Source organism: Pipistrellus hanaki (genome assembly GCF_964339955.1).
Source record: "Pipistrellus hanaki genome assembly, chromosome: 3".
NCBI classification, from domain to species: domain Eukaryota; kingdom Metazoa; phylum Chordata; class Mammalia; order Chiroptera; family Vespertilionidae; genus Pipistrellus; species Pipistrellus hanaki.
In genome coordinates this window covers 182,556,704-182,572,672 of record NC_140505.1, presented here as the reverse complement: position 1 = coordinate 182,572,672, position 15,969 = coordinate 182,556,704, and the positions used below count along the sequence as shown (strand labels likewise).

The following is a 15,969-nucleotide window of genomic DNA, read 5'->3' as shown; positions in this document are numbered from 1 at the left end:
TCCCGTCTGATGTTTAAGTCCTGTATCCATTTTGAGTTTATTTTTGTGAATGGTGTAAGTTGGTGATCTAGTTTCATTCTTTTGCATGTGTCTGTCCAATTTTCCCAACACCATTTATTGAAGAAACTGTCTTGACTCCATTGTATATTCGTGCCTCCTTTGTCAAATATTAGTTGAGCATAGTGATTTGGGTTGATATCTGGGTTCTCAATTCGATTCCATTGATCTATATATCTGTTCTTGTGCCAGTACCAGGCTGTTTTGAGAACAGTGGCTTTGTAATATAGTTTGAAGTCTGGTATTGAGATCCCTCCTACTTTACTCTTCTTTCTCAGGATTGCTGTGGCTATTCGGGGTCTTTTATTGTTCCAAATGAACTTTTGGAGAGTTCTTTCTAGGTCGGTGAAATATGTCGTTGGTATTTTAATGGGGAGTGCATTGAACCTATAGATTGCTTTAGGAAGTATGGACATTTTGATGATGTTGATCCTACCAATCCATGAACATGGTATGTTCTTCCATCTCCTTACATCTTCCTCTATCTCTTTTTTCAGTGTCGTGTAGTTTTCCCCATATAGGTCCTTTACTTCCTTAGTTAAAGTTATTCCTAGGTATCTTAATTTTTTTGGTGCGATGGTAAATGGAATTGCTTTTTTAGTCTCTGTTTCTGCAGTTTCTCTGTTGGTGTATAGAAAAGCCATGGATTTCTTGGCATTAATTTTGTATCCTGCTACATTACCAAATTCATTTATTAAGTCAATTAGTTTTTTAATGGAGTCTTTTGGGTTTTTTATGTACAATATCATGTCATCGGCAAATAAGGATAACTTTACTTCTTCTTTTCCAATTTGGATGCCTTTTATTTCCTCCTCTTGTCTAATTGCAATGGCTAGTACTTCCAGTACTATGTCAAACAGGAGTGGCGAGAGTGGGCATCCCTGTCTTGTTCCTGTTCTTAGAGGGAATGGTTTTAGTTTTTGCCCATTGAGTATAATGTTGGCTGTGGGTTTATCATATATAGCTTTTATTATGTTGAGGTATGATCCTTGTACTCCCACCTTGTTAAGAGTTTTTATCAGAAAAGGGTGTTGGATTTTATCGAATGCTTTTTCTGCATCAATTGATATGACTATATGATTTTTATCTTTCAATTTGTTTATGTGATGTATCACGTTTATTGATTTGCGGATATTGTACCATCCTTGCATTCCTGGAATAAATCCTACTTGGTCGTGGTGTATGATCTTTGTGATGCTCTTCTGGAGTCGATTTGCTAGAATTTTGTTGAGGATTTTGGCATCTATGTTCATGAGGGATATTGGTCTGTAATTCTCTTTCATTGAGTTGTCTTTATCTGGTTTTGGTATTAGGGTGATGCTGGCTTCATAGAAGGAATTTGGAAGTGTTCCTTCCTCTTGGATTTTTTGGAATAGTCTGAGGAGGATAGTTTTTAGTTCTTCCTTGAATGTTTGGTAAAACTCTCCTGTGAAGCCATCTGGCCCTGGGCTTTTGTTTGCTGGAAGCTTTTTGATGACTGTTTCAATTTCTTCCCAAGTCACTGGTTTATTGAGATTTTTAGATTCTTCCTGATTGAGTTTTGGAAGATTATATTTTTCTAGGAATATGTCCATTTCCTCCAGGTTGTTCAGTTTGTTGGAGTAGAGTTGTTCATAGTATTTTGTAACAATCCGTTGTATTTCGGTGGGGTCTGTTGTTATTTCACCTCTTTCATTTCTGATTTTGTTTATTTGGGTCCTCTCTCTTTGTTTCTTGGTTAGTCTGGCTAGAGGTCCATCTATCTTGTTTATCCTTTCAAAGAACCAGCTCTTGGTTTTGTTGATCTTATGTATTGTTTCTTTGGTCTCTATGTCGTTTATCTGTGCTCTGATTTTTGTTATTTCCTTCCTTCTACTTACACTGGGCTTTTCTTGTTGCTCTTTTTCTAACTCTTTGAGTTGTAGAGTTAGATCATTTGTTACACTTTTTTCTAGTTTTTTGCAATAGGCTTGTAAGGATATGAACTTCCCTCTCAAAACTGCTTTTGCTGTGTCCCATAGATTTTGGATTGTTGTGTTTTCATTGTCATTTGTTTCCAGGATGTTTTTAATTTCTTCCTTGATTTCTCTGGTAACCCAGTCCTTGTTTAATAGCATGCTGTTTAGTCTCCATGTGTTTGATTTCTTTGGATTATTTTTATTGTAGTTAATTTCCAGTTTTATGCCATTATGGTCTGAGAAGATGCTTGATATGATTTCTATCTTCTTGAATTTGAAGAGACTTTGCCTATGTCCCAAAATGTGGTCTATCTTTGAGAATGTCCCATGTGCATTTGAGAAGAATGTATATTCTGTGGCTTTGGGGTGGAATGTTCTGAAGATGTCAATTAATTCCATCTGGTCTAGTGAGTCATTTAGGATTGATATTTCTTTGCTGATTTTTTGTTTGGATGATTTGTCGAAGGGTGACAGTGGGGTATTAAAATCTCCTACTATGATTGTATTGCTGTTAATCTCTCCCTTAATGTCCTCCAGCAGTTTTTTTATGTATTTGGGTGCTCCCGTATTGGGTGCATATATATTTACCAGGGTTATTTCTTCTTGTTTGATTGTTCCCTTTAGTATTATGAAGTGGCCTTCATTGTCTCTTGTTATGTCCTTCACTCTGAGATCTAATTTGTCAGATATAAGTATTGCTACCCCAGCTTTCTTTTCATTTCCATTTGCCTGGAAAACCTTTTTCCATCCCTTCACCCTCAGTCTGTGTGCATCTCTTTTTCTGAGGTGGGTTTCTTGTAGACAGCAGATGTATGGGTCTTGTTTTCTTATCCAATCTGTTACCCTATGTCTTTTGATTGGAGCATTTAAACCATTTACATTTAATGTTATTAATGATAGGTACTCATTTGATGCCATTTTTATTCTATACCCCTGTGTTCCTTCTTCGCTTCCTATTTATTTATTTTTACAGTAGACCTTTGAGCATTTCTTGCATTGCTGGTTTGGTGGAGATAAATTCCTTTAGTCTTTTTTTGTCTGTGAAGCTCCTGATTTCACCTTCAATTTTGATTGATAGTCTTGCTGGGTACAGTATTCTTGGATTCAGACCCTTTCTTTGCATGACTTTGTATATTTCATCCCATTCCCTTCTGGCCTGATAAGTTTCTGTTGAGAAATCAGTTGTTAGTCTGATGGGGGTTCCTTTATATGTAACTTTCTGTCTCTCTCTGGCTGCTTTTAAGATTCTAACTTTGTCATTGGTGTTTGCCAATTTAATTATAATATGTCTTGGCGTCGGTCTTCTGGGATCCATTTTGCTTGGGACTCTGCGAGCATCTTGGATTTGTGTGGGTTTTTTCTTCTCTATCTCAGGAAAATTTTCTGTCATTATTTCTTGAAATACATTTTCCATGTCTACCTCGGTTTTCTTTCCTTCTGGAACCCCTATTATTCGAATATTGTTTTGTTTTGCATTGTCCCAAAGCTCCCGTAGGCTCTCCTCCTGCTTTTTAATTTTTTTTTCTAGAAGCTGCTCTAATTGGGTATTTTTTTCCATCTTGTCTTCTAGCTCACTGATGCGATCCTCTGCTTCTTCTAGTCTACTCTTGATGCTATCTATTGAGTTCTTCATAGTAGCGATGTCATTTTTCATTTCATCTTGAGTCATCTTCATTTCCTCTTGGGTTTTTTTCATTTCCTCTTGGGTCTTACTCAAATTGTCAAATTTGTCTTCCATTCTTTTTAGCCATCTTAAGATCGTTACTCTGAATTCTTGCTCTGGTAGGTTGCTTGCCTCTATATCGTTTACTTCCTTTTCTGGTGAAGCCTGCTTTTCTTTCATATGCGGGCTGTTTTTTGGTCTCCCCATGATCTATGATGTCTGGTTGTGTAGTTCTCTCTCTCCTGCTTTGATTTAAAGGCACAAAATACAACACAACCAGGTACAACACACAAGGCACTGAATCGAAATGTGTTTGCGATATTAATAACCACCAATAAGGGTGACTAGAACCCAGCTAACAAAAACATGCAATCAAACAAAAAGCATAGGCAAATCAATCTTATAAAAGAAAAGCATACAACTTCAGTAAAGTTAACATTCAACATACAACTTCAGAGTTAGAGAGTAAGACTGTTTTTTTTTGTTTGTTTTTTTTTTTTGTTTTTAGGACAACTGCGAGGGAGGTGTGAATGGGTTTGGAGCAGGTAGTTGGAAATTAGATATATACAAGTAGGGTGAAATTTTAGGAGGGGGTAGACAGATGGAATGGGGGAAATCTAGAGCAGGAAAGGGTTAAGATAAACAGGGTATCAAAGGAAAAGATTGGAAAGAGGGTGAGGGCATAAAGGTAGGGTTGAGATAGAATAAAGCGTTGGAGAAAGAAGGATAGATAAAGACTGTAGAACAGTAATCCTGAAATTAAAAAAAAAATAAAAAAACAATATATATATATATATATATATATATATATATATATATAATCAAATGGAATAAAAATAATAAAAATAAACAAAAGAAAATAAGATGAAAAAGGTAAATTAGTAGTAGTAATAATGTTGATTACATATACAATGTAATAATTATCAAGATAAAATCAAGTGAGGAAAAAGAAAAAAAATAGTTTCTTGAGTAAACGTTGCAAATAATGAAAACAAAAGTAAAAAACAAAAATTTAAAAATTAAAAAAAAATAATAATAAAATTTTAAAAATTTAATTAAAATTAGCAGTAATGAAGGTCATTCGCTTCCTCTATTGTTATGATCCAGTCCTGATTTTTAGGCAGGTTTTGCTTTGTTTTTATTACACTAGAGTCAATTTGTGAATTAGCCTCTGGGGGCAGTGTTTCTAGGTTGACTTCCCAGACTCTAAAGCCTCTCCAGCTTTTTTTTTTTTTTCCCCGTCCTCTCTGAAGCTGGAACTATGGAGGGGGGGAGGGGGCAGGTCCGAGCAACTGCAATCTCCCGCAACTCTCCGATATCCCTCCGAGCCGGATCCAAATGTGTTGCTCTTTAGATATCTCCCCTGTTAGGAGCCCCGTCCACTTTCAAGGGTGACAACCGCCCAACAGCGGGGGCTTCTACTTGTAATCACCACCCCTGTCCTCCAGCTTCCGGGAGCGCGCTCTGTGCGCACAGGCTTTTTGTTTTCGCCGCGAGTGCTCTCCACCCTCTCCCCGCGAAATCTGACCTTTTCGCTGAGCAGTGGGGCAATCCTGTGAGGGCAAGTGTTCGCGCCGCTTGGGATCTGCGTTCTGGGGGTCACAGATGCTTGGTGGTCGCTGCGGCTGTGGATATTCAGGCCTCTGACACGATCCTATCTTCCTCTCAAGATGGCGAGGTTTCCCCGTCCAAGCCGGTAGGTAGCTCCGGGCAGGGACACAGCCCGCGTGGGTGCTTCCCTGTGAGGGGCACCTCTGTCAGCAGCCCCCCAGCAGTTTCTTCTGGTGTTCGCTGTTTCCCAGCTTGCCAATAAACACTCACAGCACAAGACCCTCAGTTGCTCTCTCTTTCTGCTTCGGGAGAGGGCTCAGAATCCGCCCATCTATTCTTCCGCCATCTTACCTCCTCCCTATTATTCTTAAGTTGATTTTTTTTAAACATAGATGCATATGGGAGCTTCTAAGCAGCCAGTGAAGAATTCAGTGTGTGATGATATTTTCCTTCACTTCTCTGTTTCCACGATACACACGCAATCCATTGCCGCTGGACAGTTACTTAAAGATTCTTCTGTTACTCTTGCACATGTTCACTAATTGAAAACTCCTAAACTGGTTTATTTGCTGTCCTCTGTAGTCGGCAAGGATTCTTGTGGTTGGTATCAATTTCATTTATTTATTATTATTTTAAATCCTCACCTAAGGACATGTTATTTTTATAGATTTTAGAGAGAGAAAAAGAGAGAGGGAGAGGGAAAAACATCCATTTGAGAGAAGAACTTCAATTGGTTTGCCTCCCTTATGTGCCCTGACCCAGAATCAAACCTGTAGTCTTTTGGTGTACGGGACTGAGCCTCCTGGCCAGGGCCACTTTATTTTTGTGCGTTCTCTGTGCTTTGCTTAGGCAGAGTCAGTTTCTAACTCAGTCTCACTAGGCCAATAGGTCTTACGTATAGGCACATAGCTGCTAAAGGCTTTCTTTCCTCTTTAGAGTTTAACATACCTGATTTGTATCCCATCTGCTTGGTTAGCTTTTCTTGTGATTCCATCTTGGCTTTACATGTCAGTTATTATTTTTACACCGATTAAAAAATCAGATCTTTAGACAATCATAATCATCCCTACCTGGACCAGGGGAATGTTTTTTCACTACTTGTCTTGAAGCAGCAGAAGTACTGGGTGTGGACTTAAGACCGAGGTTTGATGACAGCTCAACCACTATTATTTGTCCTTGAGCAGGTCACTTAATCTTCCTGAAATTTAGTTTTGTCATCTAAAAAATGAGTGTTATCAAATATATTTTCTGTATTGTGAGGATTAAATAAGATGATGTGAAGGTGTTTTTGTAAGTTTTTTAAAACATGAAACACTAGTAGTTATATATTTTTTGTACACAGAAATACATGAATCTTACGTTTTGTAAAATTGATTTTTCTAACACAGATGCATATGGGAGCTTCTAAGCAGCCAGTGAATTTTACATTTTGTAAAATTCAAACAATCCAGATAAAGTATTGCCCTCTCCACCTTCCACAGATCTTATTCTTCTCCCTAGAGGTAACCACTATTAGAAGTTACAAGTTTTTTATATATCCTTCTATGTCTTTGTGCATTTATTTACTTAAAAAAAATAAATTTATTGATTTTTTTACAGAGGAAGGGAGGGATAGAGAGTTAAAAACATCGATGACAGAGAAACATCAATCAGCTGCCTCCCTCAGACTCCTTACTTGGGGATGTGCCCGTTCCAAGATACATGCCCTTGACCAGGATTGAATCTGGAACCCTTGAGTCCACAGGCCGACGCTCTATCCACTGAGCCAAACCAGTTAGGGCTTAATTATTTTTTTATATGTATGTAGAAATTTAATGTATTATAATTAAAAAATAAATGATTTGCTATAATTTAATATGACTTATCTATTTATAGAGATTTTACCTTTTTAAAAACTTGTACAGAGGATGTTGAAATAATAGTTGATACTATTTTCCTACTTTTAATGAAGACTTGAGGTTCTTTCTAGTTCTTCATTGTTACAAACTATTGAAAATTTTTGCACATGCTTTTTTGAGCACATGTGCAAGTGATTCTTTAGATAGAAATCAAAGATGTGAAATTATAGGAAAATACTTGCACTAATATTTTAATAATTATTGTATACTGCTTTCTAAAACAGTGGTCCCAATATACTTATAATTATAGTATTGTGTATCCATTACCACTCTCTAATTCCAGAATAATTTCCTTACAAAAAATAAACTTAGTACCCATCAGCAATCACTCCCCATTCCTCCCCTTTAGCTTCTGGAATAACTAATTTATTTTCTTTCTCCATGGATTTGCCCATTCTGGATATTTCATATAAATGGAATTGTACAATTCATAGCCATTTTTCTTTCTCTCTCTTTTTTTCACTTAACAGTGATGTTTTCAAGATTCATCCATGTTGTATCAGTACTGCATTCCTGTTTATTGCTGAACTAGAGGCCCAGTGTACTATATTATATACTTGAACATTGCCAAGAAAGGAGATCTTAGATCAGGGGTCCTCAAACTTTTTAAAGTGGGGGCCAGATCACGGTCCCTCAGAGAGCTGGAGGGCCGGACTATATGAACTACTAATCCCTACTGTAACACCTTGGCTGCGCTCACTGCCCAAAAAACCTGGCGGGCCAGATCAGACTCCCCTGGCGGCTGCATGTGGCCTGCGGGCCGTAGTTTGAAGACCCCTGTATTAGATGTTCTCACACACAAAATTTTTTTTTATTATTATATGGCATAATGCAGGTATTAACTAAGGCTGAGGTGGTAATCACTTTACAATATATAAGTGAATCAAATGTACACATCGTATACCTTAAACTTACATAATGTTATACATCAGTAATAACCCAATACAGCTGGGGGTGGAGGAAGACACCAATAAGTGAAAAGGAAACCCCAGAATGAGAGAAAATATTTGTAAATCATATATCTGATAAGGGACTTGTATTCAGAATATAGTATAAAGAACTCTTACAACTCAACAACAAAAAGACAACCCAAATTTTAAAATGAGCAAAGGGTTTGAACAGGAAGTTCTCCAAAGAAGATATACAAATGGTGAATAAAGACATGAAAAGAAGCTCAACAGCATTAGTCATTAGGGAAATGCAAATCACACACACAGTGAGATAACATTTCACACCCACTTGAATGGCTATAATAAAAAAGTTGGTCAATTATAGGTATTGGGAAGGGTATGGAGAAATTGGAATCTCATACATTGCTGATAGCAATGTAAAATGGTACAGACGCTTTGGAAACAGTTTGATAGTCCCTGAAAATGTTAAAACAGATTTACCATATGACCCAGCAATTTTACACCTAGGTATAAGCAAGAAAATGAAACTGTATGTCCACCCAAAACCTTGTTCACAAATGTTCACAGCAGCATTATTTTATAATAGCCAAAAAAGTAGAAACAATCCAAATGTTCATGAGTTGATAGTGGACATTGTGATATCCTATATAATAAAGAGGTAATATACAAACTGACCATCACTCCAACACACAAGATGGCCGCCACAAGATGGCCAGCAGGGGAGGACAGTTGGGAGGAACCAGGCCTGTAAGGTAGGGAAGTTGGGGGTAATCAGGCCTGTAGGGGAGGGCAATTAGGGGTGGCTGGGCCGGCAGAGGGCAGTTGGAAGGGACAGGCCTGCAAGGGAAGGCAGTTAAGGGCAATCGGGCTAGCAGGGGAGCAGTTAGGCATCGATCAGGCTGGCAGGGGAGTGGTTAGGGGTAAACAGGCTGGAAGTCAAGGGGTTAGGGGCAATCAGGCAGGCAGGCAGACAGGCAGGTGAGTGGTTGGGAGCCAGCAGTCATGGATTGTGAGAGGGATCCCAGATTGGAGAGGGTGCAGGCTGGGCTGAGTTTCGTGCATGAATTTCGTGCACTGGACCTCTAGTATATCTATAATTGAATATTATCCTATACAAGAAAAGGCTAATATGCAAAATTTTGGTTAAGTCCAATTTACCTATTTTTTTCTTTATTTCTGGTTTTGGTGTCATATTGAAGAAACTATTACCTAATCAAAGGCCATGAAGATTTACTCCTGTGTTTAAGAGTTCTGTGGTGTTAAGTCTATGATGTATTTTGAATTAATTTTGTATATGTTCTGAGATAGAGTACCAACTTCATTCTTTTACATGGGAATATTCAGTTGTTCCATCGTCATTTGTTGAAAGGATACTTTGTTCTCCATTGATTTTTTTTTTTCTTGGCAACCTATCAAAACTCAATTTATTTTAACTAAAGATTTACTTTGAGACTTCCAGTAATGTTTCATTGGTCTATATGTCTGTCCTTATGCCAGTATTACACTACATTGATTACTGAACTTTGTAGTAAACTTTGAAATCAGAAAGTATGAGTCCTTCGAACTTTGCACTTCTTTCTCAAGATTGTTTTGGCACCTGTGCTTTTTTAAGGCAGTTACCTTTTTGTGTGTTTTCTGTAGAGAGACTTAACTTAATGTCCAGATAAAGATTTAGGAATAAAAAAAGAGCGCCAGATTATCTATGATTGAATCAGCGACTAAATGCCTAAATAATTTCTGGTTATTGAACTTCATTTATTTATTTACACATTATTTTGGGTGTTCATCATGTGTTATACACTGCTAAATCGTAGGAAAACCATGATGAACAAGACATGGGGTCTGCAGGTGAGCTTAAGTTGAATCCTGGCTTTCAAGTTTTTGAAAGGAGTGTGGACTTTGATTATAATCGCTATGGATATGAACAAAGCAGATGTACCATTAGGTTGAAAGTTTACACTCTTTTTATGAAAGCCCTATTAATGAAAATTCTTCTTATTCTGCTAGTAGGGATGCAAGTACAAATGGATGGAAGAGTATGAGGGTCTTTCAGGTAGCTGTGTTGAGCACTTGGAAGAAAAAATTACAAGAGCACCATAAGCTCTTATTTACACCTTTGTGTGTACCTCCCATTTAAAAGTTCCCTTGAAGGAAAGGGACTTGTTTTTTTTGTGTTTTTTTTTTCTTTTTCATCTTTCTTACTTTGAGCCATTAAACAGTGTTTTGAAAATATAGGTATTCAATATATGTTGACCTAATGATTGAATAGGTCCAGTAAGCCATAAATAAGTGCTCATATTGTATGACCCTATACTAAGTTAGGGTTTGTATGGTTTGTATTAACTATCACTCTTGCCCTCAAAGATCTAGATTTAATGATTAATGTGAATATGAGACACTGAATATGATACACCAAAATAAGATTTATTGAGTCATAAGTAATATGAAAATTAAATTGTATAAGTAACTTAAACAAATTTTAACAAGTATACATGTTAGGAGTTACTGGAGTCTACAACATAATATAGGGTGTTAGAGGAAGTCTGGAACAGAGTTGGAATTTCATCCAGGTTTAAAAGAACAGATTAGTAGAAGGAAGGGCTAAAACTTTTCGGGGCTAGAGGTAGTTCTCAGTAGAGGTAGTACTGTCGCCTTTCCAACCAGAGACTTTTGGAAATGTGTGGACATTTTGGGTTGTCCTGGTTTCAGTACTGCTACTGGCTTTAGTGGTTAGGGGCCAGGGATGCTAAAGTCCCACAGTGTGAGGGTAGGAATGGTTTGGCCCCAAATCCCAGTAGCTACGTGGTTGATATACTGGTATACTGGGAAGGAAATAGATTTATCTGAACAAGGAGGATTTGTAAGCAAATAATGGTTTTCTTATGTGTTTGATTTTGTGGAGTCTGAACTGGGAAATGTTTGTAGTTAGCTAGAGTGGAATATAGCAACAGAGCATCTTAGGGTCTGGTGCAGGGATTTATATTTCATCAATTTGGATTATTCTTAACATTTTCTTTTTCTTATAGTTTTCCTTTCTTTTCCTTCTTGTAGAACGAGCCTCTGACCCCAGGTTATCATGGATTCCCAGCACGGGACAGCCAGGTTGGTATCTGCTATTTATAACTCAGATGATGTGTGTGTGTGTGTCTGTGTGTGTGTAACTAAGGATGCTATGATAGCTAGCATGTCCTGAAATTATTTATTTTGGAGAGTGATATGGTTAAAAGTATTGTAATCACCTTATTGAAATTGTGGATATTATAGGGGGAAAAATCACTCAAGTGCAATCATAATTGCTTTTATTTTTCTTCTCCAGGCTATATAATAATTTTAAACCAGGTTTTCTTGGTGCCTCATAATTCTAAATGCTGGATTTGTCTCTTTATCCTCTGTCACTTAGCTGCTGCTTGCACAAATTTTTTTAGTCCTACAATAATCTGCAACAAGAAAATTCCATTCTCCTCCCGGGGGAATTCAGCCATATGGTTTTAATCAGGGAAGGCTTGCTTGTGGAAGGGAAGTTTCTGCTGTCTTTCTTTGTTAGATAGGGAGGACCGCTGGAAAGAGCCCAGGCCCTATTGTGGGCTAGCGCAGAACTGCAGCCTACGGGACATCCTCTGTCTGGTTTAGGTGAGTGTATAAAATGCCTTCTCTGTCCTTTGCTATTTGAAGCTTTGAGCAGATGAGGCTGGAGCAGAGTTAGGGCAGAAGAATGGGTAAGGCTGCTTCAGACAGATCATATGGCTTAAGACACCTAGTCTTTGAAATTTACCTCCTTGACATTCTTTTAAAAAAATCTTATTTATTTATTTATTTAATTATTTATTTATTGAGAGAGAGATATATATATATAGATAGAGAGAGAGAGAAAGAGAGAGAGATTGATTTGTCCTATTTACTTATGCATTTATTGGTTGATTCTTGTATGTGCCACCATTATTAGACTTGTCCAAGGGATATGTGTCATCAGAATGCTAACCTGAAGTTGACACAGTTCCCCTTTCTAGGAATTACTTGAACCTCATCAAAGCCCCTGCAGCTGATTTTAAAAACTAGGATGGCCCCATAATCAGTAGTCACCTCTGGGGGGAGGGGTTTCCAGATTTGAGAGTATCTGCCCAGTTCTCACCCTTTTGGTGCTGGGTTGTCATCACCAGGGCCCTAGGGAGAATTGGAGAACAAGGGAGATAAAGTGCTGCTCACCTCTGTTTATCTCTATGGGATCATTGCCGTTGGAATTTAAGATGGTCTCTGGAAGTTTTCAGTGAAAGATGGGGTCATTTACTTCATATCCAAAGAGTATAGAGTTTGGGTTTGCTCTAGAGATTCTGTAAGCTTTAAAATATATGCCCTTTGATAGTAGTTCTATATCATGTTCATATATCAGAAAAATATTGTTGCCTGAAAATCTAGCCCTCAGGAATCTGATTGAGTAGGTCTAAGATTGGGCTTTGTTATTCAGATATATAGCAATTCCTATAGGGGATTCTGGTAAGCAAATCAAGGTCTGTGGGCTGCTTTAAAGGAGTGATATTTTCTATTTCTGTGCTTTTCACCTATGACTCTTAAAGTAGAAGGGGTCACAGGAAGTCTCTTAATCTAATCTTGCATACTGATGTATGTATTTAATTATTTACAAAGTGTTTATTGTTTTGCATGCAGGCTGATTTTAAATATACGAAGATAAAACTAATTGAAGTGTAAAGTATGGGAATAGACTTACTGAGTTTAAAAGAATCTGAAAGGGTACTGTATAATGCTCTGATCTTCCTGTGGGCATTACAGATCAATAAGGAGTCAAGCAAAAGGAATGAAGAGGAATTTGTTAAAGCACAAAAAGTAGAGGCTTTGCTTGGAGCTACTTATTTTCTCTTCTTTTGCAGCAGGAGCCCACCTCTAACCTGTGCGTTCAGTACTTACACTACTTCTGCTCTAGGCCTGTGCAGACCCTTTGCCATGTGTAAAGCTTCTCATTCACTTTGAGGCACATTCTGATGGGGACAGGTTTATTTTAGTTTATTTTCCTGTTCTCTAGCCAAATCTTTGAATTTGAGATCTTAGAGTAGTGTGAATAAGCAAATATTGAATAGCTGCTTGTTTTATTTGATGAATACAGAATCCAAATGAGTACTGCTAATTAATGCGCCTAACCTTATGAACTCTCTGTGCTCTGAGACTTGGGAAGCATTTATCAGTGTGAAACACTGGTCACTGAGCAGCCTGAGCTGGGCAGAGACTGAACTTGTGATCTTTACATCTCCCCAGAGTGGTTTGGCTCAGCAAATCCAGGAGCTGGGAAGTGGGAGAAAGGTGAATTTTAATTGTGTCATTATTTGCATTCTTTAATTCTTTTACTGTTCCTTTCTAGGTAGATAGGAGCCATCCCCAGGCAGGCTTCTTATCAGCATCTACTGGTGATTTTAAAAGAGATAAAAATTACAGTTTTTTGATTGGTGCAGAGCACTTTTATCAAAATTTTCTCATTCTCACAACCACCTTTTAAAGTAAATAAAACAAATATTGCCTTTGGAAAAATAAGGAAACTGAGGCACACAGAGATTAAAATGATTTATTCAAGGTAACAATGCAAGTTAGTAGCTGAATAAGAACTAAAATTTGTCTTCTGTTTGTTGAGGGCCCCTTCCTCTATATGGGGAATTATTGATTCACCCAAGGGAAAATATAGTCATGTGCATGTGTGCCCTCTCAGTCAGTATACCATTTGGGGGCTTCATAGGCCCTTTGAAGCTCAACCTTAGATCTAGGAGTGTATGGCCTGTGGTTAAAGATTATTACAGCCAAGTTCTGTAGCACAAAGTGGACTAACATCTCACTGTTTTAATGACCCTTTTCATGCTATTTTGAAGTCCCTGGCAGCACACTTGAATTAAAACCTGTGAAGGAAAGGAGGGGGGAAAAGACCCACCACCTTGTAGAGATTTTGCTTTTTTATGCAAGGTCACCTTGGTCTTCTTTCCCAATGAATTAACAAGCTTTATGAGTTGGCAGTCCATTGCTTTTAGGAAGCACTCCAAGCACTTTACTGTGCATGCTAATGTGATCTCTTTATGGAAGTGGAGGAGCCAAACATTGTTCCAGATTTACTGAGGTGAAAACCAGCTCAGAAGGCTGAGTGTTCTATCGGAGGCTCTGCAGGGTTTTAGGTTGGTACAAGGTAATGGTTTAGATTTCTTGCTGGCAGTTTCTTTGTGATTTATGTGTATGTGCATGTGCTTACGTAAGCCCTCAAGTGTTGACTAAGGCTGGAATATTTTGTGGATTTGTAATATGTTTTAAATGAGAGAGAATTTGTGTGCATTAGCTCCAGAGTTTTTATATAGGAGAGGTTTAGGAGCAACCATCTGATTAGCGTTAGTTCTGCATAGCAAGCTTACTGTTTTTGCTAACATTGTTTATTTGTGATGGCTTTCAGGGGCTCCTGGAACATACAGTGGGAATCCTAAGACCAACCCCTTGCCACCTTTTGGTTATAAGCACTGTGATATTTTAATTCCAGTAAACATTGTTGATATGACCTACAGATGATTGACTAAAATTTATTTCCTTCCTGACCCACTAATAAATTGCAGTGTATAGTTTTATAAACAAAATTCTAATAATTGTTGTCCTTAAAAATGTAGCCCTGGCCGAGACCTGTTTGGCTCAGTGGATAGAGCTTCGGCCTGCGGACTGAAAGGTCCCGGGTTCGATTCCAGTCAAGGGCATGTACCTTGGTTGCGGGCACATCCCCAGTAAGGGGTGTGCAAGAGGCAGCTGATCGATGTTTCTCTCTCATCGATGTTTCTAACTCTCTATCCCTCTCTCTTCCTCTCTGTAAAAAAAATCAATGAAATATATTTTTAAAAAATGTTAAATCATGGTCATGGAAGGTATTATTTGTAAAAAAAAAAAATAAAAATAAAAAATAAAAATGTAGCCTTGAAGAAACCTCATCCCCTTTCCCTATTTCCTATCCCTTCACCTTAGTTCTCAGTAACTGCTAACCTTTCTGTCTCTGTGGATTTGCCTATTCTGGATATTTCATATAAATGGAATCATACAATATCTGGTCTTTTGTGACTGGCTTCTTTCATTTGGCATAGTGTTTTCAAGGTTCATCATACACTAGCATGAGTCAGTATCATTCCTTTTGGGGAGGGGGGCAGAATAGTATCCCATCATGTGGGTTGGTATCGGAGCATTCTTAGGGTAACTTACTGCATATCTCTGTAATTCTGACTCCTACAGCTCTTATAATTGGCTTCAGCCTCATTGGCAATTCTTTTCATTCTTGAACTCATCAAGCTTGGTCCTAGCTTCAGGCCTGTGGAACCACTGTCTCCTCCACCGTTAGACCTGCAGTAATCTTCACCCAGATCCTTACCACCTTTTTATTCAGGTCACAGAGAAAAGCCTTCTCTGATTGTACCAACCTAAAGTTGTCCACATAACTGACAGCTCAGTGTTACCTTCTTCACATTTCTAATCATTATCTGAGGTTGTCTAGTGCAGGTACTTTATTGTCTGTCTCTCCCACTAAAATAGAAGTTCTGTGCAAGCTGTGACTTTGATTAGAGCAGAGCCTGGTGTGTAGGGGAAGATCAATACATGTTTGTTGAATGAATAAATGAATATTGTCCTCAATTTAATGCTAAGCCTTTAAAGGTTTTTCAGCAGGGAAGTGACACGATCTATTTTACATTTTTAAAAACAACATTCTGGTTGCTGTGAAGAATGAATTTTAGAAGGGACCCCTCTTCCCCAAATGCAGCCTAGATTGTCTAGACTCTAGGCAATAAATTTATCATTTGCTGTGTTAAATATTGATTCCAGCTAGAACTTACTTGTTGAGTGAGAAATTCTTTTTCACCCCCCTCTCCCAAGTGGAGTAGATTAAAATGACTGGTTCAGAAGTAAAATGTTTCATACCTCTTTTTGTGTCTCAAAGGATA

General features: G+C 37.9%; 1 protein-coding gene across 15 annotated transcripts in view; it reads left to right on the top strand.

Annotated features, from left to right (window-relative positions):
- RBFOX2 (RNA binding fox-1 homolog 2) overlaps nucleotides 1–15,969 on the top strand; it is a 252,255-nt gene that overhangs the window by 71,532 nt on the left and 164,754 nt on the right. For all 15 annotated transcript variants that reach the window (XM_084876818.1, XM_084876808.1, XM_084876793.1 and 12 more), the window contains exon 2: nucleotides 11,069–11,119. In XM_084876818.1, the coding sequence (XP_084732944.1) occupies nucleotides 11,069–11,119 (51 nt within the window). The remainder of the gene's footprint in view (nucleotides 1–11,068; nucleotides 11,120–15,969) is intronic.